The sequence below is a fragment of the Desmodus rotundus genome, chromosome 3 (assembly GCF_022682495.2).
Source record: "Desmodus rotundus isolate HL8 chromosome 3, HLdesRot8A.1, whole genome shotgun sequence".
NCBI classification, from domain to species: Eukaryota; Metazoa; Chordata; class Mammalia; order Chiroptera; family Phyllostomidae; genus Desmodus; species Desmodus rotundus.
Genome location: NC_071389.1, coordinates 115,233,611 through 115,260,842, shown reverse-complemented (window position 1 = coordinate 115,260,842; position 27,232 = coordinate 115,233,611). Strand labels below are relative to the sequence as shown.

The following is a 27,232-nucleotide window of genomic DNA, read 5'->3' as shown; positions in this document are numbered from 1 at the left end:
ATCACCCTACCTCCCTACTCTCCCACTCTCTTCATTTCCTGAGGTTCATTATCAGCACAATCTGTGGCTCAGTGAGGAGAGCTCACCCATTAGAGAGCTGTGCTAGGACTGGAGGGTTTTTCAGTGTGTTTTGCCTAAGGCTTCACTATCAGCTCACCAGCATGGCCCCCTCCATTGGAGCCAACCAGGGCCTCTGCAGCTGCAGTGCCTCCAAGCTACCCCACCATGGCATGCTCCTGGAAAAGGCACCCTTTGTGGAAGTGCCTGCATGTTCTATCCCTGAGCCAAACCAAACCTGTCAGGAAGCCAAGGCAGGAAATTAACCAGTTTTACCAGCCCACCACTTGGATAATCAGTAGCTCAGCTGAAAATTTTAGATGATTGGAACTTCAAAGAAAACATAATACCCCTGCCCTGGCCAGGTGGCTCAGTTGATTGGAGAATCACCCTGTGCACCAAAAAGGTCGTGGGTTTGATTCTTGGTCAGAGCATATACCTGGGTTGCAGGTTTGGTCCCCAGCTGGGGTGCATGTGGGATGAGAAGGGGAACCGATTGGCATTTCTCTCTCTCTGTCTCCCTTCCTCTGTCTCTAAAATCAATAAACACATCCTCAGGGTAAGATTGTTTAAAAAAAAACAAAACCATAATACTGTCCCGCCTTTTTTTTTTTTTTGCAAAAGTGTTTTGGAATAAAGAAACACGTGAATCTGAGCCCTGATATTTAAAATGGAATGAAATGAAATGATATAAACTGAAATAATAAAATAAAATAAAATGATGGTATAGCTAATGGAAACCTAAGAGTAGCCTGAAAAACATGGGATACATTCTACCCCCTTTTTCTGTTGCCTTTTGCCTTTTCGTATTTGGGTCTTTAGGTCTTGGGTTGGGTATATGTTTCATGAGAGGTGGGAATGGTCTAATGATTGGAGCTGATGTGACCTGAGCTTAGGAAGAGGAGACTCTGTGGTGGAAGGTGATAAAGGGGAAGCAAGAGAGAGGGAGCCTGTAACAGCAGGCCAAAGTAAGTGTCTGTTGTTCTGTGAATTGTTTTAGCAAATGACAGACTGTGCAAATGATTTGATAGACTGTGTCAGAGTTGAGAAAGTCTTGGAAAAACCTGTGACAGGCAAGGAAGGGATAGACGGAAAGCTCAAGACAGCCTTGTGGGAGGCTCTGGCCAGGAAGAGAAAGGACACGGTGGCAGTGGCAGTAGCTCTGCTCAGGCTTAGAGGGCCTGGTGCAGGCACAGACCTGCAGAGCTGGAGTGGGGGACGTGGGTGTGCTGGGCACGTACGTGGGAAGCTCATTAGTCACACACCTGACTCAGCTTCTCCAAGGACAAGAGACAGAGCTCAGTCACCACTGCCAGTGACCACATGGAGCCTCCTCCTGGAGGAGGGGGAAGGAGAGGGCAGGTGGGCGAGCCAAGGGACTGTAGTGAAGGAGAAGTACACCTCTACCTGCGTCACTTCCAGAACAGCCACCTTCCTTGCAGGGCTCTTAAGTCACAGTTTATCAGATGTCACTCTGGGGACTTTTGTCAAAGGCAGAACTGAGTCAACGTGAGATATCCTGGAGAAGAGAAGGCTCTGGGGAAGGTTTCAAGAGTGGGCTACAAAAAATGATACACAGAAGATGGTGACCAGCAATTTCCATCCTCATTGAAGTTGAATAAGAATAAATTGGGCTTAAATTGCTGTGTGAAGGTCATGACCTCATGACCTTTGGACTCCAGATAAAGAAATAGAGGGGACTTTAAGACTCCACTCACCCAGTTGGTTTGTGTGTTGTCCCAGAAGCAGGGAGATGAACACATTGACCTCCCAAATCCCTTCTAGCTTCATAGCCTATATCTTTCCAGGGGGAGTACCCTGGGTATCTTCCAGACAGCTGGACTCCCAACTTTTTTTGATGGTCTGATTTGCTGAGTGATTTTGCTGCTCATATATCTGGCTTGTTTTTTGTTTTTTGTTTTTTTAAATCAAGGATTGAAAGACTTGTCTGTGTTCCAGAAATCTGGGGGAGTTGACATGGCCATGACTAAGTGGTTCAAAGAGCTTTGGAAGAAGGTCAGGTGGGTTTGCAAATCTCACTGGAGGCTCTGGTGCAATTGGTGGCTCTGCCAGGCTCCATTAGGAACTTGGCAGATGTGGAAAGACAGACCTAGACTAGCAAGATGGATCTTGATTTTCATAATGCATTTACTTCATGAGGGGAGCAACCTGTCACAGTGACAGGAGGCCATTATAGTATCTCCCTGAGACCTTTTATCTCTGAAACTTTTGCCATCTCCATCATGCTGAGATAATAAAGTAGATAGCCACAACATGTTCTGTGTGGGGAAAATGGAATCATTATGGGCAGCAGGGAGGCTCCTTCCCTCCCCTTTGTTTGTGTCCCAGATTCCCTCCTGTCATCCAGTGCAATGCTAGGTTTTCAACAGATAATAAATACTTGTTAGGTGAGTGGATAAATGGATGGATGGATGGAAGGATGGGTGGTCTAGATGAGTTGGTGGATGTTTGGATGAGATGGAGCAAGGGAAGGAAGAAGAGAGGGAGGGAGGGAGGGATGATTGTAAAGATGATAACTAAGCAGAGGTAGGTCTATTTCTGAGTTGGCCTCTTCTCTAGAGTAATATCTACATCCAAGGCACATTGCTAACATGGCATTTTCAAATATCATTTCTGAGGAAAGTTTCTCAAATACGGTGCTTGTTATACAAGCACAAAGGGTTTTATTCTTTATCCCGAGGGTTTCTGGTCATAGCTACCCTCAAATCAGTGGTTTTAGAATTGAATGGGGTACAAAGCAGATTGCTTTCTGGCCCAGTGGGATCATTGGCTGTAGATTACTGAGTTGCTCCAGAGAAGGGAGCAGGGTCCATGGTATATGCCCCTCCCTATTCCTCCCTGCTGGTCAGCATGACCCTAGGTGTCTCTGTTTGCATGCATATACATGCCCAGTGTCCCTATTTCGGGGTCAGGGTGGTTTCTGGCATAGAAATATGGCAAAGACATAGACATTCCCTCTATGTCTTTGTCTCTCTGCTTGCTCTGTCCCCCCAAATTTTGTCTTTCCATGTGTCTGCACATACCTTTCTGACTTGCCACGTCTCTTCCTTTCACCTGTCAGTCATTCCTGGTGCCACCAGGCCCCAGTGATGTGTTGCCTATTCTCTTCCATTCCCCACAGTGATGGTTGCTTTCTGCCATCCATCAGATGGCACATTTTTCCCTCTCAGCTGTGAGGCCCTTCCTTCCCTAGGGCGACAGGCTCTTTCCTGTAGTTCCACAGGATTTGTCCTCACATGCACCGGACCCCCTTTCCTCCTCTCTTCTTTCAGGCATCTGAGATGTACCCAGCACATGGCTGGGCATACTCGGCACCACCAGCCCATTGAGAAAATGGGCAAGTGGAAGCAGCCAGGTAAGGCAGACAAGATGGCCAACACAGGAGCCAGACAGCCCCATTTGCCTCCCAGCTCCATCACTTACTGCTGAGTGGGCTGAGACAGCTCACAGGTGAACCTCTCCTCTCCTCATCAGCTTCCTCGCTGTAAATGAGTGATGGCAACACCTGCTTCAGAGGTTGCTGTGAGATAAAATGAGACAATGTGCACACAGCAAGCACTCAATCAGTCTTAGCCACTGTCATCATTATAACGACAATGTTGTTTCTGGCTGTTTGTTTCACATCTGGGGACTTCTGTGTTCCCTTAAAGCCTCATTTCCACACTCCTACATTAATGGACCTTTTCCTCTTGCAGTGAAAGTGATGTCAAGCAACTCTGGCTGCAGCTGAAGAAGGATGAGCCTCACTTACTGTCCAATTTTGAGGATTTCCTGACCAGAATCTTTTCCCAGCTCCAAGAAGCCCATGAGGAGAAGAACGAACTGGAGTGTGCCCTGAAAAAGTGGGTACCCTTAGCTGCTTTCTGTGCACCTGTTTGAAAAGCAAGAATGCAAAGGGCACTTTCTCTTACATTCTGTCACAGCAGAGTGGGGACCGGCCCTAGAGCTGTCATAATGTATACGTGTGTGTGTGTGTACACATATGTATGTTTAAGCACTTGCTCACATTTATTAGGCCCTGTCCATATTCTAGGCACTGTTCTAAATACTTTATATACACTAGCTCATTTGGATTTATTATTATCCACATTACAGGTGAGGAAATCAAGGGACTGGAAGGTTAAGTAACAAGCCCCTGAATGCACAGCTTGTAAATGGCAGAGCCAGGATTCAGAGGGAGACTGCCTGGCACCCGAGACCAGTTGGAAAAGCATTCTGCCTGCCCCTGGACAGGAAGGTTCAGCATATGGACCTACCCCGCCCCCAATTCTGGGCTAGCCCTTGGTTCACTGAATCGCCCCTTTCCTGGTCACCTCTGCCATCATGGTCTCATATCTCTCCTGCTGCTTGCTTTGCCCCCAGGGCCTCTAAAGACAACTAGTGATTTCTAGGGCTCTTCCCTGGCCTGAAGGAGGCAGCACTAGGCCAGGTGCACACCAACACCTGAAGAGGCTGCTTAGGAATCAGATGCGAGTCAACCAGGCACCTGTGGGCCACAGAGGCAGCACCAGCCTGGTGATGAAGGGAATGAGTGTGCCACTGGGGCCCTGTGCTTGTCCAGAGCCATCGAATGTACAGTACAGCAATGAGCTTCAGTGCTGTGAAACATGGCGTAACTAAGGGTGATGCATAATCCTGAACATGTGGCCAAAGTGCCGGCTGGATTTGGGTAGACCTGGGAAGCATGCCGATGTGGCCCTACCCCGTACCTCAGCCACACACAATTGACCCCACCTGGAGATCCACTCATATTTCATAGGAATCCTCAGCAATTCCAACACAGACCACACACCCCTCCATGCAGATACTTCCCCACGAAGCTTCCTGGAACCCAGCACCACCTCCTGGGGTAAGCTGTCAGAGTCTGTGTGGACATGGGCTTAGTGGAAGCATGCGAGCCTCTAATTTAAAGAGCTCGCCATGGGTCTTCCTGTGTAGGTCAGCTCTCTACACATTACCCTGAGCTCCTTTGCACCATGCCTCCCCTCCATTAACTCTAAAGATAACTTGTTGAGGTCCACCAGGTACACACAGGTCTGGAAAACTGGACCTTTAGGACCCTGAGTTATGAGAAAGTTATAACCAAGCAGTGCTGGAAGGAACACGGTTTGGCTAGAGCAAATGTTAGGAGTCTTCTAGGGAGAGGACCCCAAGGCTCAGAAAAAGGAGTAGTTTGGGGTACGTTTCCATTTAGCCTATAGCTGACTAATCCATGAGGCAGACAGATCCGAGTTTGAATGTTGGCTCTGTCACTTACTAGCTCTGTGTCTTAGGCCAAATTACTTAACCTCTCTGAGTCTCAGCTTCCTTAGCTGTAAAATTAGGATGATAATAGTGTCCATCTCAGAATCTGAAGATTAAATGCAATAATACATGTAAGCATTTGGAATAATTCGGGCTTATAAGTATTCTAGGAATGTTAAAATAATAATACTTACTGTTGTAAATGTTTGTCAGTCTTGGGGATTTGCCGGGTTGAGGTGGAGAGTTTAAGCCTGGATATAATCAGAGGTAAAACATAAGTGATTCTTGACCCTTTCAGGCAGCCTAGTGTAGAACCTTGCTACTCAAAGCATTGGCATTACCTGGAAATTTCATAAGAATGCAGAATCTCAGGCCCTGTTCCAGTCCTACTGAATCTGCATTTTACCCAGATGTCCAGGTGCTTCAGCAAAAGCCACAGCAAAAGTCAGGTGGCACCCCCCAGAGAGGAGGGTACTCTTGTTCTCTAAGGAGGTGTGGGGAATTGCAGTCTCAATGGGCAGGCAGTGGCCTGGCCCATGGCCTGGAATCTCATCTGCAGGATGCTGCTCTGCTGGCCCACATTCCTGCAGAGAGAGCCCAGTGCTCCTGGCTTGCTACAGAGCCTCTTAGCCCTTACATTCATCTTAAAGTGCCTCTATTAGAGCTTTTGCCCTAATTTAGTGATTGCTTAAGAAGTTTTGAGATGAATGTCAAGGTCAGTCTTGGCTGCATGTGCAAAAGTAGTTCAGCCAAAGGTTCCGGCCCTCCGTGCCCATCGTCTGTTGATATCCCTGCCAGCTACACCCACCCTGGTGTCAGCTGATGAGTGCCCATTCCTGGCTGGGGAGCCCTGGTGGGATTGGGGGCTCACTGAGTTCTCTGGCCAGTCCCATTCCAGGGGTGTTTTCTGGGTGCAGAACCAGAGAACTGTAGGCTGTAGTGAGCAGCACACTGCAACAGGACAGGAGAAACCTGAGTTCTTGCCTCGGCACTGCCACGGATCAGCTGTGTGAGCTTAGGCAACTTGCTTTACCTCTCTGTGCATTAGTTTCCTTATTGATAACATGAGAAAATGGGACTGGTGTTTTCAAACTTTTTGTAATTGTGACTTACTAGAAGAAATGCACTTGACTTTGTAACTTCCATACACTTAAGTGTGTGTTTAACTGAAACCAAAGTAAAATAGTGCTCACCCTTATTATATGTGACATGCTTTGATATTTTCTATTACAGTCCTTTTATTCTCTTCTCTTCAAGACAAAAAAAAAAAAAAAAAAGGTTGGTCACTTCCCACTCCTGGGTTATGACTGGACAAGATGATCTATAAGGGCTGTTAGAGCCCAGAAGTCAAACAAGAAACCAGAATCCCCAGTAGGGTATAGAACATTTAAATGTGATTCTTCACAAATGACTCAGGGTGAAGTTAAGTGATTCTGGGGCATCTTCTAGGACAGAGGTGGTAAACACAAGGCCCGTGGGCCAAATCCAGCCCTCCACCTTGTTTTATCTAGCCTGGCACCTTGTGTCTACCAGGCTCCTTGCTAGTTAAGGAGTAGTTACATTTATACAGTCCTAAATTACATTTGGCCCTTTGAAAGCAACAGCGAGGCTGATGTGGCCCCTGGTGAAAATGAGTTTGACATCCCTGACCAGGAGGTGAGTTCAGGGGTTTGGGCTTGTTTATGGGAGGGCCATAGCCAGGCGTTTGTGAAGGAAGAGAAAAGAAGGTCTGGGGAATGGCCCAATTCAGGCTGGAGTTGGGGAATCCTGAGAAGTGTCAGAGCATCTCCCAGCCTCCTCCAAGGCTGCTTTTCAGTAGAGGAAATTACACTTCAGTCCCACCAGGGAAAAGCGCACCTGTCCCGGAGATGGTGATGAGAGCCCAGCCACTGCCTCTGTGTGTCCAGCTCAGGGCCAGGTGTTTCTAGTAGCCCACATTTAATGAGTACTTATTCTGTGCCAGGCTCTGAATTAAGCAAATAGAACACAGAGTCCCTGTCACTGAGGAGTTTATGATCACACTGATGAAGCAGAGCTTATACCCATAAAAATTCTGCCACAAAGCCAGCCAGAAAATTCCCATGCTGTTGAAACAGTAGACAGTGTTGCCATTGGCAGCTGCTTCCTCCTTTTCCAAACTACACAACTTGTTTCTTTCTCCCACTGGGCCCAGAGGAGATGGGACTGACCTCATAGGGAAATCTGGTCTCAACCAGGTGAAGCAGGACTCAGACTTCCTATCCCAGCTCCCCAGGCTGGGCCATGTCCCTCAGGGTTACAGTTTTGCTGCAGTGAGTGAAACAGGCCCCCCAGTTTCCTCTTCAGGTTCACCTCCAGGTTCTGGGAGGAAGGAAGATGCAGCTAAGTTGAATGCTTGGCAAAAGCTCTTAAAAGCTGATATCAGGAGACCCACCTTCTGGGGCACTGTCAGAAATAACCTGGGGCCCTCCTTACCTCACTGCCATGGGTTTTTTTAAACCTGCACTTTGGGAATAAGGAAAGAGGCAAGTGTAGGAGCATTCAGTCTCTTAGCCCCTTTGCCAGAGGTTGAGGAAATCTCAGATTTGAGTTGAAAGCCTGAGTACGGTGTTTGACCCTATAGCACATCCACTGGGAAGTAGCCATAGTCTTTTGGGGTGAAGTGGGGGACAAGGTCAAATGCAGGCATCTTAGGCTAAAGCCCAGTTCCACTGCTGAACTTTCAGAGTGAGATATGCTCCATCTGTGCCTCTGCTTCTCTTCAAGGAAGTGGGGTTAGATTATTCCTGTGCCACTCTCCTCTGCGACCACTGCAGGGGCTCAGAGGACTTTGCAGCATGAGGGATGTAGTTTAGACTAAGGAAGAACTTCTGGCCATCAGGATTTTAGGTATTTCTCTGCCATGGAAAGTGTCCTTCTCAGTACCTTTGCCTCCTCTGGACGTGGAACGATGCTATCTGGAGGCAGCAGATTTGGGTCTTTCACCAGAGTTACTGGGGGATGCCAAGGCCCCACCCCAGGAGGGCCTAATTCACTTGGCCTAGGGTGGGGACTCAAAGTCTGTACTTACAAGATATTCTGAGGAATTCTGACTTTTTATCAGAGTTGGAACCTGCTGGATAATTGACCTGGTTGGGTTCCTTACCAGGATCTAGCCCTCAGGCAAGGGGTGAGGATGAACTGGCTGTGTCTGGGGGGTGCTCTGAGCTTAGTGAAAAAGTCTGGCCACAGGCTTTGCTCTGCCTGCCCTGGCTCAATCTCTGTGGCTCCGTAGCCTGAGAACGTCATTCAGGCTGGCTGTTCCTCATCATCAATGGTCACTCTTGGCCTTGACAAGCTTAGCAACATTCCCCATGCCCTCATTGGAATCAGTTTCTCACCTGCACAGTCTTTCCTTGTGCAAGTGGGTCAGGCCTCAGGCAGTTTCTTGGGAGTGAGAGGGCCCAGTCACTCTCTAGGCACTTTCTATCTACAGTGACTTCCCTGGGCTCTGGGACTGTGTCCAGGCCAGGAGAGGTGGTGTTTCACAGACTGGCAGGCAGCCCCAGCTGTGAGATCCAGTACCCTGACTCAAGCCTGAGAGCTGTTGTTCTGTGATGTGGAGCTTCAGGGACCTGACAGTCGTTGGGGCAGTGGGGTCATCGCTTCCTTGGCCTTGCCTCCAGGTAGGGCAGCAAATAAAGCATGATATATATATGGCAGGTGGCCCTAGGTAGCACCTGTGAAAGACCTTAGTTGTGTGGTTCTTGAACATTAGCTTGCTTCAGAGTGACCAGAGAATCTTGATTAAAAGGTAGATTCCTAGGTCCTGCCCCCAGAGAGTCTGAATCAGTGTGTCTTGGGGAGGGGCTCAGGAATGTGTATCATAGCACACGCCCACCCAGTGGTCCTGATGCAGGCAGGCCACAGACTACACTTGGAAAGTGTAGTGGAAAAATGCTGCTCTAACTTGTCCTTCCAGAATGTATTAGCCTGCAAAAGATATACCTGGGAGCCCTTGCAGTCTATAATTTTACTCCTGTTCTGAGAGTAAAAATAAGTTCTCCATGAGGGCTCAAGGTGAAGAGGCTATGGCTTAATTAGGCACCTGTATCTTATTGGTGCAATATTATCTGAGGCAGCAGCACACTGTTCACATCACCCTGAGAGCAAGTGGAAAGGTGGGCACTGTTTGTGCTCTGTGCACTTGTGGGCATCATTTGTAAACCCAGCTAATGAAAAATGGTTTGCTTTATAGGATGGGATAAAGTTGCAAAGTTGGTTTATACAAGACAGCATAATCTAATTAGGGAGAAACCATCCATCTTGAAAATTCAGTTGGTGGTTTCACAGCCTTTGCAGAATTTTCTACAAACTCTTATTTTCCTTTTATTAAGCTCTACTCTGATCGTGAGTGCGTGTGCATGCGCATGTGTGAGAGAGAGACAGACAGACATACGATTAGAGAGTCCAAGAGAGACTGTTTTCATGGGAACAAGAAAATTATAAATAAGAATTTTCTAGTAGGCATTTTTCCTTGAGGTCTGGAGACTGCATCTGCCTGAAGAAGGTGGCAGGGGGGCGGGGCAGTGGCGAGTCTGAATCCCTCACTTAAAATTCTCGTCTCAACTACAAAACAGGCTGAGGCTGAACTTGCTTCCATTTTTTTTTCTCGAGCAAATAGCAGATTCCTTGAAACTTTTCTAGTTCAGAGTCTCCACTCTGGAATCAGAGCATGTGGGGTGGGGGTGGGGGAGATGTGAGAAAGAGATTCAGGCCTTGGCCATGACCTTGGCCCTCCCCAGCCTGTAGTACAGTCAGTCAGCCCCATTCCTGCCCCAGTTTCTACTTATTTCACAGTTGACAAGCTCCAGATGGAATTTGGATCATTGATAATCCTCAATGTAAATGTAGGGAGTTGTCAGTTTTAAAACTTGGAATGCTTGGGAAGGCAGTGTGCTGTTGTGGATGGAATATGGGACTGGGAGTCAAGGCCTGGGTTGTTCCTCTGCTATGACCCAGGGAATCTGAGTGACTGCAGGCTGGTTGCTTCACTGCTTTAACCCTCATTTTCTTCACATTCAAAACAATAGAGTGGGAATACACGAGCTTTTTAAGTTCATTGTCTGTGTTGGGGAACAAAGGAGCTTTTCCTCCTTTGCATCTGCTTTTCATGAGACTTTGCAAACCAGGAGACAGTGATCAGCACACATATTGCCCGTGTACATAGACGCACCTGAAATCAGGAAGATTACTCTCTGAGGCCAGTGGCCATTTCTGAAGCTCTGCCTTGAGAAGCTCTGCTTCTGAAATTTATCTAAAATGCAGAGAAGTGTCATTTGTTCTATCTAAGATCAAGAGTACACCTTTGTTTAGGGAAAAGAGAAGGTACTATTTTCCTGTAGTGATTTAAGCACACCCCAGCCTAGAACCTAGAACCTGGAAGGTGAACCAGATAACTTTCTGAGACCCTTCAAAATCCAAACAGATTTTGTTCCTAGGTGAAGGCAAAGGAGAGAAGAAATAGGAAAAAAAATATTTTGACCAAGTAATATTCTAGAGCAGGAAGGTATTGGCCTGTGTGTTATTAGCTGGAACCCCAGTGGTGCTGAGTATTGATGCTTTACTCTAGTATGGTACCCTAACTCTCAGTGTGCAAAGCACTTTGTGAAGGTTAATTAATTTTCACAGTCTCCATGGGAGGCTGGCAGGGTAAGTTGTTGCTAACTACATCTCACCTTCCAGTTAGTTCCCTGTAAATTATCTGTAAAGGCCTCTCAGAATCTAAACCTTGATTCCATGGGAATCACTATTTCCCCACCCCTACCTCCTGCCCACATAGCCCATCCTTCAGTCTCCACTACCACGCATGCGTGTGCACACACACGCCACACATGCAAACACACACACACACTTATGCTCCTCCTTTGGAGGGAGGGCATCCGCCACAGTCAGACTCCCTGGGTGACATTTCACTGTCTAAGTTGGACCTGAGCTTATGTACCAGCCTTCAGTAGGGCTCACTCTTTCAGATCCCTCACTGCCCATGTGGCATCCTAGGTACATATTGTTGCTCTTTCCCCTCACTGTGGAAAATCTCCCTTTCCTGGACTCAGCCTTTCTTAACTTTCCCCTAACAACTCTCCTATCCTCCCCTCACCAGAGCAGGCAGCTTCCTCTACTTCCGTCCAGTCGGGGCTCTGTGATCACAGAATCACTGTCAGCTGGAGCCCAGCAAGGCTGTGGGGTGGGGCCCACTTCCTGGTGTGAGGCTCCTGCCTGTTTCTTTCCTCCATGCTACTTTAGCATTGGACTTGGTGTTCACAGGGGCTGCATTCATAGTGTGCAGAGACCTTGCCATAAGTCTAGATCGTTTTACACAGATTCTTGCTTTATGAAGGGCTTAATCAATACTTTTAAAAGTTGGTAGTAATATAGATCTCTTTCCACATTTTTCTCTACTGAGCCACCCTAGCTCATATCCTTCCCCATGTCTTCTGTTTCCTGATGCCTCCCCGTTCCTGCACACATCTTCATACCACATACACCAAGCTGCTGCATGATTCCCCTGCCATTTCTACTTGCTCCTTGGCTGAAATCTGAAGGAATTGTAAATTAGCACTCTTCAAAATGGGGTCCACAGGTCTGTACAGAATCAGAGAACTCGTTTAATCAGAATTGATTAAATGCAGTCTATCTGCTACCCTTTATAATAGACATTTCCACATGTATATTCTTATTTAGTCCTCACAAACCTTTTCTAAAGTATGTATCACCATCTGACTTTTCAGATATGGATGACTCAGGCTCACTGAGGTAATGTAACTTGTCCAAGGCCAAAAAGTTTATGAATGCCAGAACCATGATTTGAACTGATGCCTTTTAACTCTGGGTCTAATGAACTCTGAGCCAACCATAGCTGTCAGCAGAGGGCTTATGTCCTAGAGACCCCTGGAATATGCTAAAGGAGCCATCCAGACATCATAGTGAAAGGATGGGATATGTATTAGTGCTCATGACTATTATTCACTCTGGCCGACTCCTTCACACGTTTATCCCTCTGTCCCCCTGAGAACTCATGTCTCTTTCCCTCCTTTTTCTTTCATTTATCTCTTCTCCATCTCCTCCTCCACTTATAGTTCAAAATAACTAGGCACAGAGAGCAGACAATGAAATAATTAAACACTGCCCTAGAGTGAGTGGGGAGATGTTTGAGAATGGCTAATAGAAGACAGGTTTAATATTTATGCCCACATTTATTAATTAATAGCTCAGAGAGCTCTATAATAGATTGTTGTCCTTGTCTTGTTCAACAGTTTTACCAATGGCATAAATAAAGGGAGATAAGGGGGAATATTTTGTAATATAAAGTTTCATCCATAAAGAAGGTATAAACCCTTACGCACCAAACAACATAGCAGCAAAATATCTAAGGCAGAAACTTTTAGAAAAACAAAGGAAATCTGATAAAAACAAGATTTAAGAAGAATTTTAGAACACATTAGTGCACATCTCAAATCAAGCACATTTAGTCAGGCAAAAAATATATACAGTATTTGAAATCATCAACCAGCAGGCTTAATTTAAGAGATGAATATAGAATGTGTGCCCCGCAATAAAATACACATTCTTCTCATAGAACTTATACAAAATTGATAGCATTTTTGGTTACAAAGGAAAGATTAATAGATTCCAAAAACTAAATACCTTACCACTATATTCTCTTATTTTAATACAATAAAACTGGACACCAATAGTTTATATATTTTATTTATTTTTATTTTATTAATTAAAAAAATTTTATCTTCACCTGAGGATATTTTTCATTGCTTTTTTAGAGAGAAAGGGAGAGAGGAAGGGAGAGAGAGAGAAACATCAATGTGAGAGAGAAACATTGGTCGGTTGCCTCCCATATGTACCTGGACTGGGGATTATGCACCTAGACCGGGGATTGAACCCACAACCTAGGTATATGCCCTGACCAGGAATATAATCCACAACTTTTCAGTTATGGGACGATGCTCCAACCAACTGAGCCACACTGGCCAGTGTGGTTTATACTATTTTTAAAAACATTGTTTTAAATTACTCTCAGATAATTGAAGTAATCAAAACCAACATTATAGATTATTTATCTCGGATTATGATTGAAAATCTAAAATACTAACAAAACATAGAAGGTGATTGAGTGCACTAAACAGCCAGTTGGGATCCATTAAGACAGTGACAGGCTGGAAAGATGGACTGAATCTAACAAGCATGAAATTTAACAGAATTACATGTGAGATTTTGCCAAAATCCAAAAAGCCAAAGGCAGAAGCACAACGTGGGAGAGATAGGATTCAGTAGCACCATCTAAAAATAAAAACAACCACAGAGCCACAAAGTTTAGACTTTTTAGTTGACAAATGGGTTCAGCATTCACCAGCTGTGATGTGGCTGCCAAGAAAAATCATGTGATGTCAGGGTGCATGAATAGCTATGCTGCATCTAGAACAAGGGAGATGATAGTCCTGCTCTAATCTGCACTGGTCAGACTTCATACACAGGGCACTGGGTTTGGGGCTCTATGACTTGAGGAAGCTAAATGAGAGCCCATTTTGAGAGGAGTAAAGAGAATGATGAGGGGACTTACAAAAAAATAATAACTTCATGTGAAACATGGTTAGAGGAAGCAGAGAGGCATGGCCTGAACCCAGGGTTACTCCTTGATGTCTTAATGCTATTTCAAATATATGAAAGGTGTTTGTGGAGAGGAGGGAAACAGTCACAGAAAAACATAATTTCTTTGAGCCAGGATATTCTAAAGATGAAAGAGTTGCTTAGAGATCGAGCAAGTTCCCAAATACTGGAGGCATTCTAACCCAGCTTGGGTGAATACTTGGTGGGGCTATTGTGGCCAGGATTTTAACACCAGAAAAATAGGTGGTCAGATCAGACAGTCCTTCCAACTCTGAAATTTTTCAGTTCCCCTGCAATCTGGTGTTCCCCCAAGATAGTGCACAGGCTTCTGAGTTTGGTATCCAAAGTCTTAACCATTAACATTTTGAGCACAGGGCCTGTGGGTGGTATAAATGTCTGGGCATTTATAACCTAGTTGAGACAGCATAAACCCAAATGAAACAGTTGTTCAGGACTTTAACATTAAATGTCAAATAAAGACATATGGTGTCCTAAGAGTTCAGAGAAGGGGGTCAGTGAGGGTTAGAATAGATGGGGAGATCCCCATGGAGAAGACTTCAAAGTCCATGTGTGCATCAGGCAACAAGAGTGGTTTGAAAGGGTGGCAATGAAATGTACATGATAAGCAGACACAATAGATGGTCTTTTTCCTTTGATGACAGAATACAGTGTGCCTGGCTACCCTCCACGCACCTGTGCACAGCTCTTTTCAGAGTGTCTCCCCCAGGTCCCAGCAGACACAGACTCCTGCTCTCACACAGCCTTGTCTTTAACAGATTGGTCTGACAGCAGTTTTTATTGGCTAAGCTTTCTGTTCTTCACCTTCTGGATTGCTTCTGACCCTTTCCAAACCCAGCAGCCCTTTTGTCCTGGAAACTAAGACCTTCCTCCCTTGGGGGAGTGCTGACCCTTGCCCTCCACATCCCCTGATAATATTAATAATTACCATAATAAATAATCCCTACATTTATAGAGGGCTTTGTAGTCCCAAATGCTTTCCATGCATTCTCTCTTACTTGTCATTCATCATGACAGTGTTGAGAGGAACATGGGCAGGTGCTACCCTGGGATCTACAGTCAGAGCACTTGCCCAAGATCACATGGAGGAAATGAGCTGGCTCTGGGATCAGCACCCAGGGCGCCAACTCCTGAGCTGGCATCTCCTGTGTCTGATCCAGGCGGTCATGAGTCAGGCTCATCCTCGAAAGTCATTCTGGCCTAGGCAGTCTCCCAGGAGGCCAGCTTGATTCCAACACAACTCCAGACGCTTGGGTCCATGTATGAGTCTGGCTGGGCCCAGGGTCACTATTGCCCACCTGGACTCCCAGGGCTTCTTTGCAGTGTATCAGTCCTTTTGAGTGAAGGCCAAGAATACACACCTTTCAGAGGTTACATCTGCCTTCCTGACATTTTTTTTGTCTTTTTTTTAGTAGTTTGCAAAATTACTTCGTGACTAGCAAACTGACATGTGAGCCCCCAAAATATAGCGTTTATTAATTTAATCAAATAAAGCTTAGAGCAAAGTTAATGTAACACATTTAATGATAGTATAGAATTAAAGCCTTGCATGGTTGTTAGGCATAAATGTAAACAGCTTATATGAATGACTGTAATTAGTATTGCTTTAACAGAGCCAAGTCAATTTTTTAGTTTGTCTCATCTCACTTTATTAATTCTCTAGTATTTGTATAGATGGAATTGCTGTCTTAAGTTTTCATTGGCATCATTTGCCATCTAGTATCTGAATTTCTTCATGCACAGAAATATAATCCCAGGAACCAAGAGAAAGACCATTCTTCTTTCTGAAAGTTCTTTGAAACTGTATTCAGTTCTGTCCCTGAGATGTTCCTATTTAACAGCAGGTGACTTTGCTCCTTATTTCTCTCTTAAGATTTTCTCATAATTGTTATGGGTTGGGTAAGAACAAAAGTAACAATCCAAAACATCTGTCATTTACCAAGAACAGATTTCTTACTCTTACACAAAAAAATATTTGTTACATCCAGGATGTCAAACACAATGGTAAACACAGGGACCCAGCTCAGGGAAGCCTTGGAGAGCTGTCACATTTTGCTGAGCACATCCTGGGGCCATTGCCATATGCACTCAAAGTCAGGTTTCTGGTTTTGGAGGTACAGGTAAGAAAGGGAATGCAGAGGCTGGTGCTCTGATATAAGTGACCTTGACTGTGGAGACTTGCACCAGTTCCTTTGTCTGGGTCGGCTTTGTGGTTTCTGTAGGATTGGAAAGATGCCAATCACTGTGGCTTCTCAGCCATTGCTCAGTCTGTGCATGTGGTATAAATGTTCCCCCACAGGGAACCAGTGAGGAAGGGGCTGCAGGGACAGCTGGCACTGGATTACAGTCCCAAGTGGACGTAGGGAGATAGGGGTAAAATGATGGAAGGCTCAGGGGAATAAATACATTCCCATCCTTGATATTTTCTTCAGAAATCTCTCCAGTACCTCTTAGAACTGAGCACTGGGGCATTTTCCTCAATTATTAAAGTCTCCTTACTTGAATCAAGGGCAGAGGGGGCTTGCCATCATTTGAGTTTAGAATGGCAAGTGCCAAAATTTGAAGGATGTGTGCATTACATGCTCAAAACAGACATTAAGAGCCATAATCTCAGCCTATTCACTGGAGCCTGGAGTTCCCTTAATAAGACAGAAAGAGGGCAGAGAGGGGGCCTTTCACTGCAGGTCAGATAGCAGGTATAAAAATGCAGTTCCCTGGAAATATTAGTGCTTGGTGTGACAACTTCCAGTCTCAGTTCAAATGCTAATACCTGATCAGTCCTATTTGAATGGGGCAAGGAGTGGAGGATATTATTGGGAGAGAAGGAGGACCGACCCCAGGGTGACCTATAAACCTCGTCCCCACAGCCACTTTTGTCTTCATCTCCATGTAGGAGCCCAGTACCCCTGCACTTCCTGTTATGTAAGGCTCTTCTGAGTAGGAAGAGGATGCTGAGAGTGGGGATGCAGTCACCTCATTGTAACTCCAGCCTGTAAACAGCCTCACCCATCTCATAACATCTGCCTGTGGCCCTGGGCCTAGGGGGCATGAGCACTTGGACACGTGCAGCCCCTTCCTTTGCAGGGGGTGCAGCGGTGGTGGCTGTCCTGGCCATGCAGTCCTTTCATATCTCATAAGAAATGTGTATCACACAAACTTCAGGGCACAATTTTAGGAGAGCCCTCTGACGTAGGGCAGTTCAGACAGTGCTGATGTAGCCAGGTGGAGAGAACGCATCCAAAGTGAGAATGAGATAGAACAAGAAACCGAACAGGAAAGAAGCCCACACAACTTTATGCTGTCTACCAGCAGCAGGTTCAGTGGGCAGGAGGAAGGGTGAGAGTAGTAGAGGCCAGATGCCTTGGTGTTGAAATAAAGCAGAGTAGAGGAAGATGGAGCCAGGGAGGCGTCATGGGGGAGCATGTGTATGGCCGGGAGTGCTGGCCAGGAGACACCAGGAGGAGAGGGTCCTGCTGGGTGCTGTGGTCAGCGAATCCTGAGGAACCGATCCTTCAGCTCTGGCTGACCTGACCTGCACAGTGTCTCCCCACCACCCACAGCTCCAGGTGCGGTTCTGGGGCCCAAGCCCCAGGATTTGCTTCTGTGGGATAAGGGAATTTCAGTGTAGACCTCACAGACTCTCCTTTTGCCATCTCTGCAGGAAAATTGCTGCTTATGATGAGGAAATCCAGCATCTGTATGAGGAGATGGAACAGCAAATCAAAAGTGAGAAGGAACGGTTTCTCCTGAAAGTAAGAGTCCCCTCATGGAGCTTGGCTCTGCAGGCCAGGTCGATCTCGCCTACTGACTGCCTCCCCCACGTTAAGGTGGCAGTGCCTCACCCATGGCACTGTTGATTCCCTCTTCCTCTGCTTGATTTATTTATTTCAAGGCATTTGTCACCTTCAAACATGGCATATTATGTACTTGTTCATTTTTATTGATTGTAGTCTGTCTCCTCCTACTAACATGTAAACTCCACAAGAGCAAGGATCCTTAACTTTTACTTACTAATGTATCCTCAGCACCTTGACCATGGCTGAAACATAGTAGATGCTCAACAACTATTTGTTGAATCAACGAATGAATGAACAAATGAACAAATAAATGAATAAAAGGATGAAGATGCACGCTTTACCAGTTGAAGCAGCCTGAGTACTGGGTCTGACATTGACTGGTCTCTAGACCCATGTGGTAGGCCCACCCAAATGCACCAGCCCATTCCAGTCTATGCCCAATAGCTCCCCTGAGGGGGCCACCCTTAGATCCTGTACATCCTACCCTTTCCCCTTAGACACCTAGATAATTTAATACCCAAGTCAAATCAAGCTCCGCCTTTCTCAGATACCTTGGGAGGAAATTTAAAACTCACATTTTCTATTCCTAGGCTGGCTCTTAGCCTCTTACCAAGCCCTGCTATTTCTCTTAGGAGGTCAGAATTGGTAAAATCACCACCTTTTCCAAGCTAAGCTAAGCATATCCATGTTCATAAAACATATTCATAAAACAAAGCTACAGAAACCTCTCTATTATCTATTTTTGGATTATCTGCTTGGTGGGTTTTCAACAGAAAAGTCTTTGATCTTAAACAGTGGCCTCCTGTCTTAGTCAGTTTGGACCGCTATTACAAAAATGTCATAAATTGGTTGGCTTACAAACAACAAACGTGTATTTCTCACCACTCTGGAGGCTAGAAGTCTGAGATCAGGGTGCCAGCACACTCCGGTTCCGGTGAGAACCCTGTTCTGGGTTGCAGATGGCCGACTACTCTCTGCGTCCTCACAAGGCGGGAGGGGCAAGCAAGCTCTCCGGGACTCTTTTATAAGGGTACTAATCACCTCCTGAAGGCCCCGCCTTTTAATATCATCACCTTGAGGATTAGGTGACAACATAAAAATTTGGGGGGATACAACATAGAGACCACATCATCCCCAGCTGCTCACCACTGACCCTGGACTATTGTCACAATCTCTTTTCTCCTACTTAATACAGGTTGGTCTGAACAATTTTTTAAATTGTATGGCTGCTTTGATGATCCACACCACAGCTTCATGTATTAGCACAGATGTCATTCAAATGGAGAGGGAGTCTGGATGCTTTCCAGAAAAAGCCAGTCAGGTGCTCCAACTAGAGCCCTGTGGAGACTTGTCAGTATTTCCAGACCTCTCCCCTGTTGTTTTTTAGAGCTATAAAACATTCTGGCTGCTCCCCAATCTTCAGCATAGTGAATGAGTATATGGCAGACAGAACTCACACACTCCTCACCTAGCAGACCCTAAAATAGTCTTCTGAGAACAGCAGCCTATTTGCCCCTGCAACAGGAGAGCCACTTCCTTTACCCCAAATGATCTACTGCACAGAGGGGCTGAGCTCTGAGGCATTTGCCCCCTGTGCCTGGGCTGTGATAGCAGGTCAAAGGTCCTGGGCATGCTTCCAGAAATGAAAGGTGGGCCAATGCATGGGGGTTGGGAGTGGGAAGAGGTTGGAGGAAAAAATTCAAGGATAAACTGGTATCACAGGAGGTGGCCTGAGCGTGCTGCTGTTTCACCTACCTACCCCCTTCTGATCCCTGTTCACATCTTTCAGGCTTAGTGCTTAGATTTATGCTTTGTGCATAAACATGGAAACTGTTAGAATGTGCTTTGCCATGCTTCTAAGCCTTTGGATACACAGGCTTTTGCCTGGCCACAGCATGAGGACTCTGGTGTTACAGTTTATGACAGCGTGGTAAAAGCTGGACCCCCTGCCTCTACGCTTAGCAGTTTGTTTGACCACAAGGGAAATATTAGTCACTTCGCTTGTCCACTCCAGCTCCAGGGTAGTAGGCCTCTCAAAGCTCTGTGCTGGCAGGGGCAGTAGGGGATGGCAGCATGGGCACGGGGACTCTGGAGCTGCCTTCCTCAATGGCACTGCCCACCAGTACCTGCTCTGGAGCAGCAGATGAGCCGAATGAAGCAGGTTCCCTATAACAAAGGTTGGGAGCAGGAACTGCTTCATCAAATCTGCCTGTGCCATTGCATGTGGTTGCGATGAGGACAATCACAGGCTGTCCCTGACCTGCAGTTACCTGCCTAAAAATGGGCAGAGGAACCAGGTAGCACCTGCAAATGATGAGCCCAGTAAATAACCTGAGCCTCTGAACGGAGGTGTCCAAAGGCCTCTGCCCCAAGAGCAGTTGCGTTTCCCACTCTGCTGCCGCACCGTCATACCCAACATGCCAGCTGCCCAGGGCTGTTGTCCTTGGGAAGGCATTGTTCCCTGTGGCAGGGAACCCAAAGCTCCTGCAGTGAGCTACACGGGAGTGTTAATGGTTTCTTCTCTTCCTGCATGATTTGCACCTGTTCTGCCTTCAAGCAAGTAGTGCATTACATATGGCATGGATATTTTTGTTTCTATGTATGAACAAAAATGCCATGATCTAGAAGAATGAAGCAAATTAGGTGGGCAAGGCCAGGGCTGGAATTCAAGTCTCCTGACACCCATTTCAGGGCCTTTACACCATACCAGGTTCTGTTGAGAGTGTCAGGCATCCTGGCAACCTCCACACATTCCTCTTTATCCCACAACCAGGTCCCTTGGCACCTGTATCATCAGGGCCTCTGCATTCATGAGTGGGGAGGCCCAGATCTAGGGTAGAAGGGAAGGGTCTATGGAGCATCAGGGCAGATACATCAGAAGGACTGGAAAACCTGTCAGGTGGGGAAACAGGGAGGACCTACACCTGCAAGAAGTGATGCCCTGTGTTTCCAGAGTGAGGGCCATTTGTGGGATTAAATGACAGAGCCCAACATGGAATAGAACATCCAAGATGAAAGGCTAATCCACCCTCCAATTTGCAGATGAGGAGACTGAGCCTGAGATTTGACCTCAGGCCCCTGTTCTTTTCTACTAGTTCAGTACCCCTCTTACTTGATACTGCCTTTTTGGAGGGCAGCACATGGTCCCAGGTAAGCCTCACTCAGCACTTGTGACCTTGATCTCATAAGGCCGCACCAACCAGCAGGCAGGTCACTGTGGCCCTGGAATGTTGTGGAGAGGGCCCCAAAGTCCAAAAGGGTGGGTGGGGCCTGCTGTTGAGTAGGTTCAAGGTGGGAAAAAAAATCACCATCCCAGGTGCTTTTAGGCCTCACACATCCCCTTGTCTGGCTTGGCAGGACACGGAGAGGTTTCAGGCCCGCAGTCAGGAGCTGGAACAGAAGCTGTTGTCTAAGGAGCGGGAGCTGGAGCAGCTCATCCAGAAGCAGAAACGGGTAGGCTCCTGTCTGTGTCCTCACAGGCCTGGTCTCACTGCACCCTCTGCTGTGGCTCATGCCCACTTTCCCTGCCATTAATTTAAGGATGTCTCTTTTTTCAATCTGAGAACCATTTCATTGTATAAAGGTAGCATTTGAAATCACAGATGGTCCCAAGATAAAGCTGTTACTTCTCCACAGCCAGGTGTTGAACTTGAGAAGTTGCTAGGAATTCTCCCTTGAAATATCTGCAGGCATGGTCATATAATTGTGCCCAGAAGCCACCCAAATGCCAAAACGTTCACTTGTTTCCTGCATGCTGTACAAGAGAAGAGGGGAATGCTGAGGTACAAGCATTCCAGTGATACAGTCACTGGTACTTCAGGGGATGCTGCGGACTGTAAAGTCTTCCCACCAGGATGGTCATGGATTCCTCCAGCTGGAAGAGGCTCTTCAGCGGTCAAATTTTCCCTCCCCATCTTCCCCCATACAAGGTTCATCAGCCTCCTTGTGACTGTTCCATCATTCCATAGGATGGGTGCAGGCACCACACACTCCTCTGATGCACCTGAGCCTCCAGCAGGCATTCTGGGTGGTGCCTTGTGCAGGGTGGTGGCCATCCACTATGGCTGAGAATGCCTGGCTAATGACCTCAGGAAAATTCATTACCTTAGCAAACCTCAGGCTCCCAGCCTTCTCTCTGAAGCAAGGGCTCATGGGAGAGAGGTCAGAACGCCACTTGTCCTCCTGTTTTTTCTTCTGCTGGAAGGAATCCAGCCCTGGACAGACCCAGACACATTGCTTCTGTTTGAATAGAGAGGGCTATTTTTAGCAACACATTAAAATAAGCTTGAAGATACCTCATGCTAAAGCTGAAGACTGCTCCCCTCGTGCTGCTACCCAATCTATGGATTTTGGTTTCTTTCTTCTGCAACGAGATGATTTCAATTCCAGGAACTGCCAGGTGCCTTCCCATCCCCCTTCCACAGCCATACTTTGCTTATCCTACTCTTTCTCCTCCCCACTATTATACATCAAGTCCTTACCAATTAGATTTATCCCTCACATGAATGATTGCCCCTCGATTAATTACTGCATGCTTACCAGGTTGCACAGGAGCCTCTTGAGAATCACACAAAATTCCTCATTGTTTCTTCCTCCTCCCCTCACTGGACACATTTATTAAACTACATTTATTATAATAAATTTGCCTTGGTTTGATGCTTCCTCTAGTGAGAGGGTTGGAAGCTCTGCAAAGCATAATAACCAGTCAAGAAAAGCTGCAGTTATACACATGCAGGTTTCTGGTTGCTTTGGGAACATGAGAAAGGGTATACATTGGTTTGATCTGTTTTAGCTATTTCTTATGAACTTTCAGCATTTCTGGCTACCATGCAAGGCTTCTGTAGATTAAAGGAGTTGAACTTATGTAGCTGAGAGAAGGAAAGGTAATAGATGGATTTATTCTCAATACTCAAAATTGGAAGGATGTTTTTATAAGGATGCCCCTTAGCTGTTCTCCATTCCATTGATGGCCAAGGAGAAGAAATTGTCTTAAAGGACAATAGGAAGGAAGGATTTACAGTAGATCTCCAGGCCACTGAAGAGATGACCATTGTCGAAACTATTGTTGAGACCATTAATGAGATGATGATGATCATCATCGTCATCAGTAAGATGAGAGATGCAAATGGATATGGAATTTCCCCTCCTAGTAGCCCTGTGGAGACAGTGGGGAGATGAGATGTGCACTGGAATCTCCTCCTGCCTCTTGAAGTGTATACAGGTGAATAAAAGACTAGGGCAATGCATATGGAGGCTTGGGGGCAGTGAGAAGGACAGTGATAGTCCCTGCCCACCAAGTAGAGAAAGGTAGGTGAGGCCAGGCAGGCCAGCCTGACAATGGTGCTTGCTCACCACGCCTCTCTGTCCCCATTCCTTTCCAGCTGGAAGGCCAGTGCACGGCCCTGCATAATGACAAGCATGAAACCAAGGCCGAGAATGCCAAGCTGAAAGTGACCAACCAGGAGCTGGCCCAGGAGCTAGAACGGACCTCCCAGGAGCTGCAGGGTGCCCAGCAGCAGCTGGAGAGCCTCCAGCAAGAGGCCTGCAAGCTCCAGCAGGAGAAGGAGATGTGAGTCTGTCCTTCTGTACCCCTCACTGCTCTCTAGCTCCATCCTTGTGGTGAGCATGCTGTCTCCCTTCTTTGACGGAGACCCTGACCTCTTGCCTATAAAATGGTAATTGGGCTCCTTGCTCCCTGAGATCTCATCTAGGATTCTGAGACCATTAAGCAGACTGGTGCTGTGCTGAGCATAACCTAGGATAACAAGAAATATCCAGCTCTGTTCTCGGAAAATGTATTGTGTGATCAGAAAGACGTATTATCCAACCGACAGATATATTGCAGCTTGTGAGAAAATGCTGAATAAGCGGACAGACCGAACACGACTGTCATAGTTTAGAGACATGGGGGAAAAAGGTAGACAAGAGTGATGCCCAAAAACTTCTGAGGCTGACGTATAACTGGATGGGGCATGTGATTGTGCCCTGGAGTCTTCACTCCGGCTCTGTGGGCCCAGTGGGGGGAACCCCACATCTCACAGGGCCGGGTTTGCTAGTGAACTGCTTTTGGTGCCCAGCCTTGGGGGTCATCTTGTGAGGCAGAGGCATTCCTGAGAAGAATCAAGGTGCAGGTCTATATGTTAAACTAGAGAAGTTGCTGAGGAATATCAACATTTATATTGTTGTAGGAGTGTTAAGTTTTGAGACCAAATATAGTCTGAGACCCAGGGAGAGGAATCTCACTCATTTGTTTATTCATTCATTTCTCCATATATTTATGTTTATTGTTTGGCAAATATTTATTGAAAATTACTCTGTGCCAGGTACTGTGCTGGCATTTAACATACCTCACTTATGTCAATAATTCAACATTATCTCATATGACCTTTACAGAATCCTGACGTGGCAGGGTCTCTTATGATCAACTTTGATTTATAAATGAGAAAACTGAGGTTTGGAAGTTTTCAGGAACTGTAGTGCTTACCACTAGACACATCTTCCTGGCTCCTCCTAAGGAATACTGAGCCAGCTAGAAAATATTTATAGAGGCATGGCCTGGCCATCATTCAGTCACTCATTTGTTCATAACTCATTCATTTATTCATCCATGCATTTTGAAAAATGTTTTTGTGTGCCTGGTCCTGTGCTGGGTAAGATGAAAAGTCTGATTTCAGAGGAAAGGTCAGCATTATTTACCAATGCTTAGTGTTATTCATATATTCACTCTCCTTTTCAAAATTAAAAGTCCTCAGTCTCTCTGACTATTGGCGAAATCTTGGTGCATTGGCCTAAATCAAATATCCTGCTGTCTGGCTCACGTGTGATGTCTTGTACAATGTGGGATTGATTATCTAGGATGTGTTTGGATTTAAAGTTTTACCCTAGTAAGATATTTCCTGTTAAATATATATATATATTCCCAAGTAGCTGACTTAAAACAACTCCCCCCGCCATTCCAATTCTTGGATGATCAGTGGAGGGACAGTATATTTCATTGTAAATAAGCGAAATCAGTTCCTCCTCATTGAGAACAGGTCAAACAAGGCACAGACATTTAACTTTACAAACATAATTAAAGATTCAGGCTCTTAAAATTCAATCAAGTTCTAAAAGCAACAAACATCTGAAGGCACACACATTAGAACAGCAAATGGAAATGAGCACCCAGCATGGAGTACCAAATCACAACATGAGGATTAAAATCTTCCCAAAGCCTTATCTTAATTAACCAAGCCAGAGATGCAATCTCCAGAGGTTGGGAATTTAAAAAGGAGGAAAGAGGGTTAGGAGGAAGAGATCAGTGATTCCAGAAACTTCACTGCTTGTTTCAGAGAAGCTGGAAATGTCCTGTACAGTCAGAAAGCATGTGGAGCCCAGGAGAGCATGCCCTGTCCTGGCCAGGGAAGTCAGAAGAGAAGCGAGTGAGACCCTTAGCTTCTTCTCTGTAGAACTAAGCCCCAGATCCACAGTACTGGCAGGACCTTAATACTCTAATCCACCTCTCATTTTATAAATGGGGAAACAGGCTCAGAGAGGTATAGTGACCAACCCAAAGCAATACAGCTAGTTAATGTCAGAAAATGGAACAGAGACTAGCTCTGATGTTCTCTGTTTCTCTTGACAATGTTTTGGGGCCAGTGCTGCTTTGGAGCAGCTGGAAGGGGAATGGATAAGGTTCAGAGATAAACGCACTTAGTCACTTAACAGCTAGAATTCTGAATGGACAAATTAATTTTCCCAATCTCTGAAGTTGCTCAAGGAAGGAGAATTAGATTTTAAAATAAGATAAAAAACAAGCAGGAAAGACATTATAAAGATGAAGGTTAGCTAAAAAACAGCACCTCTCTTTTTTTTGTTAATTTTTATTTGGAGTAGTTTATGACAAGGCACAACATTCAAATAGATGTACACAAAAGGATATACACTTACAAAGAAGTTTGCCCCCAGCCCTGCCCCATCACACCTGGCCTCCAGCCACCCCAAGGCCACCAGTCACAGGTTTGGTGGATCCTTCCAGAGTACTCTATGCATATACAAATGCAAGTGCAAGTGCACACACAAAATTTTCATTTACGCAACAGTAGTACATTACTCTGCATTTGCCCACATTTTTCACTGGGCAATATATTTTGGAACATGTTCCACAGCTCACCCATCTCCTAAAAACAACACCAGCAGCAGCTCCCTAACGGCAACCAGAAACCTCTCACCAGCCACTTTGATGAAAAACAGCGAGTTCTCTTCATTTTAGTTCGCATGTTGCCGATATAAACTTTTAGAATGTCTGTCTAGGTTAGAAGGACTTTCAAGGTCATTTAGTCAAATATCCAAGCGCCATTTTCCCCCCAGAAAAGCTTTCTTTTTTGTTAACACAAAACAACCTGAGTGTGTATGTCTGTTTGTCTACATATATAGTTCACTCTTGAACAACATGAGTTTTAACTGTGTGGGTCCACTTAGCTCATAGAAGTGAGTCTGGGCAGTTCAAACCCACATTGACCAAGGTTCGGCTGTGTTTTCTATCCATGGTTTGTGGAAATCTGTATGAGTGAGTGGAAGGCTGACTTCAGTTATATGGATTTTCGACTGCACAGGGGATTGTTCAAGGGTCAGTTGTATATCCATCTATTAATATCCATCCAACTGGATGTATGTTTACTAGACAAATAGACAGACGTGTATTTGCATCAACATGTAATGTAATATATGGGTGTTTTTGTATGTGTGTGTGTGTGTGTGTTCATACATCTCCAATGGTCAGCTGGTTTCTGTGAAAACGGGGCCAAAAGAGACCTGGAACACCTCATTATTTAGGAATTGGCTCTTCAGTCAAACACCCTGTGAATACCCAGACCAGAGATCTCCGATGAGTGGTTTTCTTTAGCAGGGGGCAAAGCTGTGTGCTCCCTGCTACCCCCCAGAGAGAAGCAGGACTGGGGTTGGGGGGCACACAAAGTGGGGCCAGGCAAGCTTGGCTCCCTGGGCACAGAGGCAGCTGATAGCAGCTCTCACTCTGCTAATTAGAGCAGAATCCTAGACAGGGGCTTGGAGACCCAGTTTGGATAATGTAAAGTATATTGTTTTCCCTCAAGATGAAATTAAATATAATTGGTAATAAAATGTTAGGAATTTGCAGCTCTGCAGGAGCCAGAGAAGTTTTGTTGCTTAATTAGGATGGTCTGAGGTGAACTTAGAATTTTATTCAGTCTTTTATTGTCATAAATTGACTTTATAATTATTCTATAAATGGGAAAAATCCCACCACAGATACCTCTTCAGGAATAAGTCTTAATGGACCCAGCAAGCTGGTTCTATTTTCACCAGCTCAATAATGGCATTGACAGGGTGGCAGAGGGGCGACCGTCCTTGTCCTGCCTGGTGTGTACACCGTCCAGGTGCCCTCACAGACAGTGACAAATTTATCAGGCTGTAGGATGCTCCTCACACTAAATGCT

General features: G+C 45.8%; 1 protein-coding gene across 7 annotated transcripts in view; it reads left to right on the top strand.

Annotated features, from left to right (window-relative positions):
• Nucleotides 1-27,232, top strand: part of CRACR2A (calcium release activated channel regulator 2A) — a 137,254-nt gene that overhangs the window by 73,734 nt on the left and 36,288 nt on the right. For all 7 annotated transcript variants that reach the window (XM_024568830.4, XM_045200214.3, XM_024568747.4 and 4 more), the window contains 4 exons: nt 3,774-3,920; nt 17,642-17,732; nt 21,135-21,230; nt 23,159-23,346. In XM_024568830.4, coding sequence (XP_024424598.2) covers nt 3,774-3,920; nt 17,642-17,732; nt 21,135-21,230; nt 23,159-23,346 — 522 coding nt within the window. The remainder of the gene's footprint in view (nt 1-3,773; nt 3,921-17,641; nt 17,733-21,134; nt 21,231-23,158; nt 23,347-27,232) is intronic.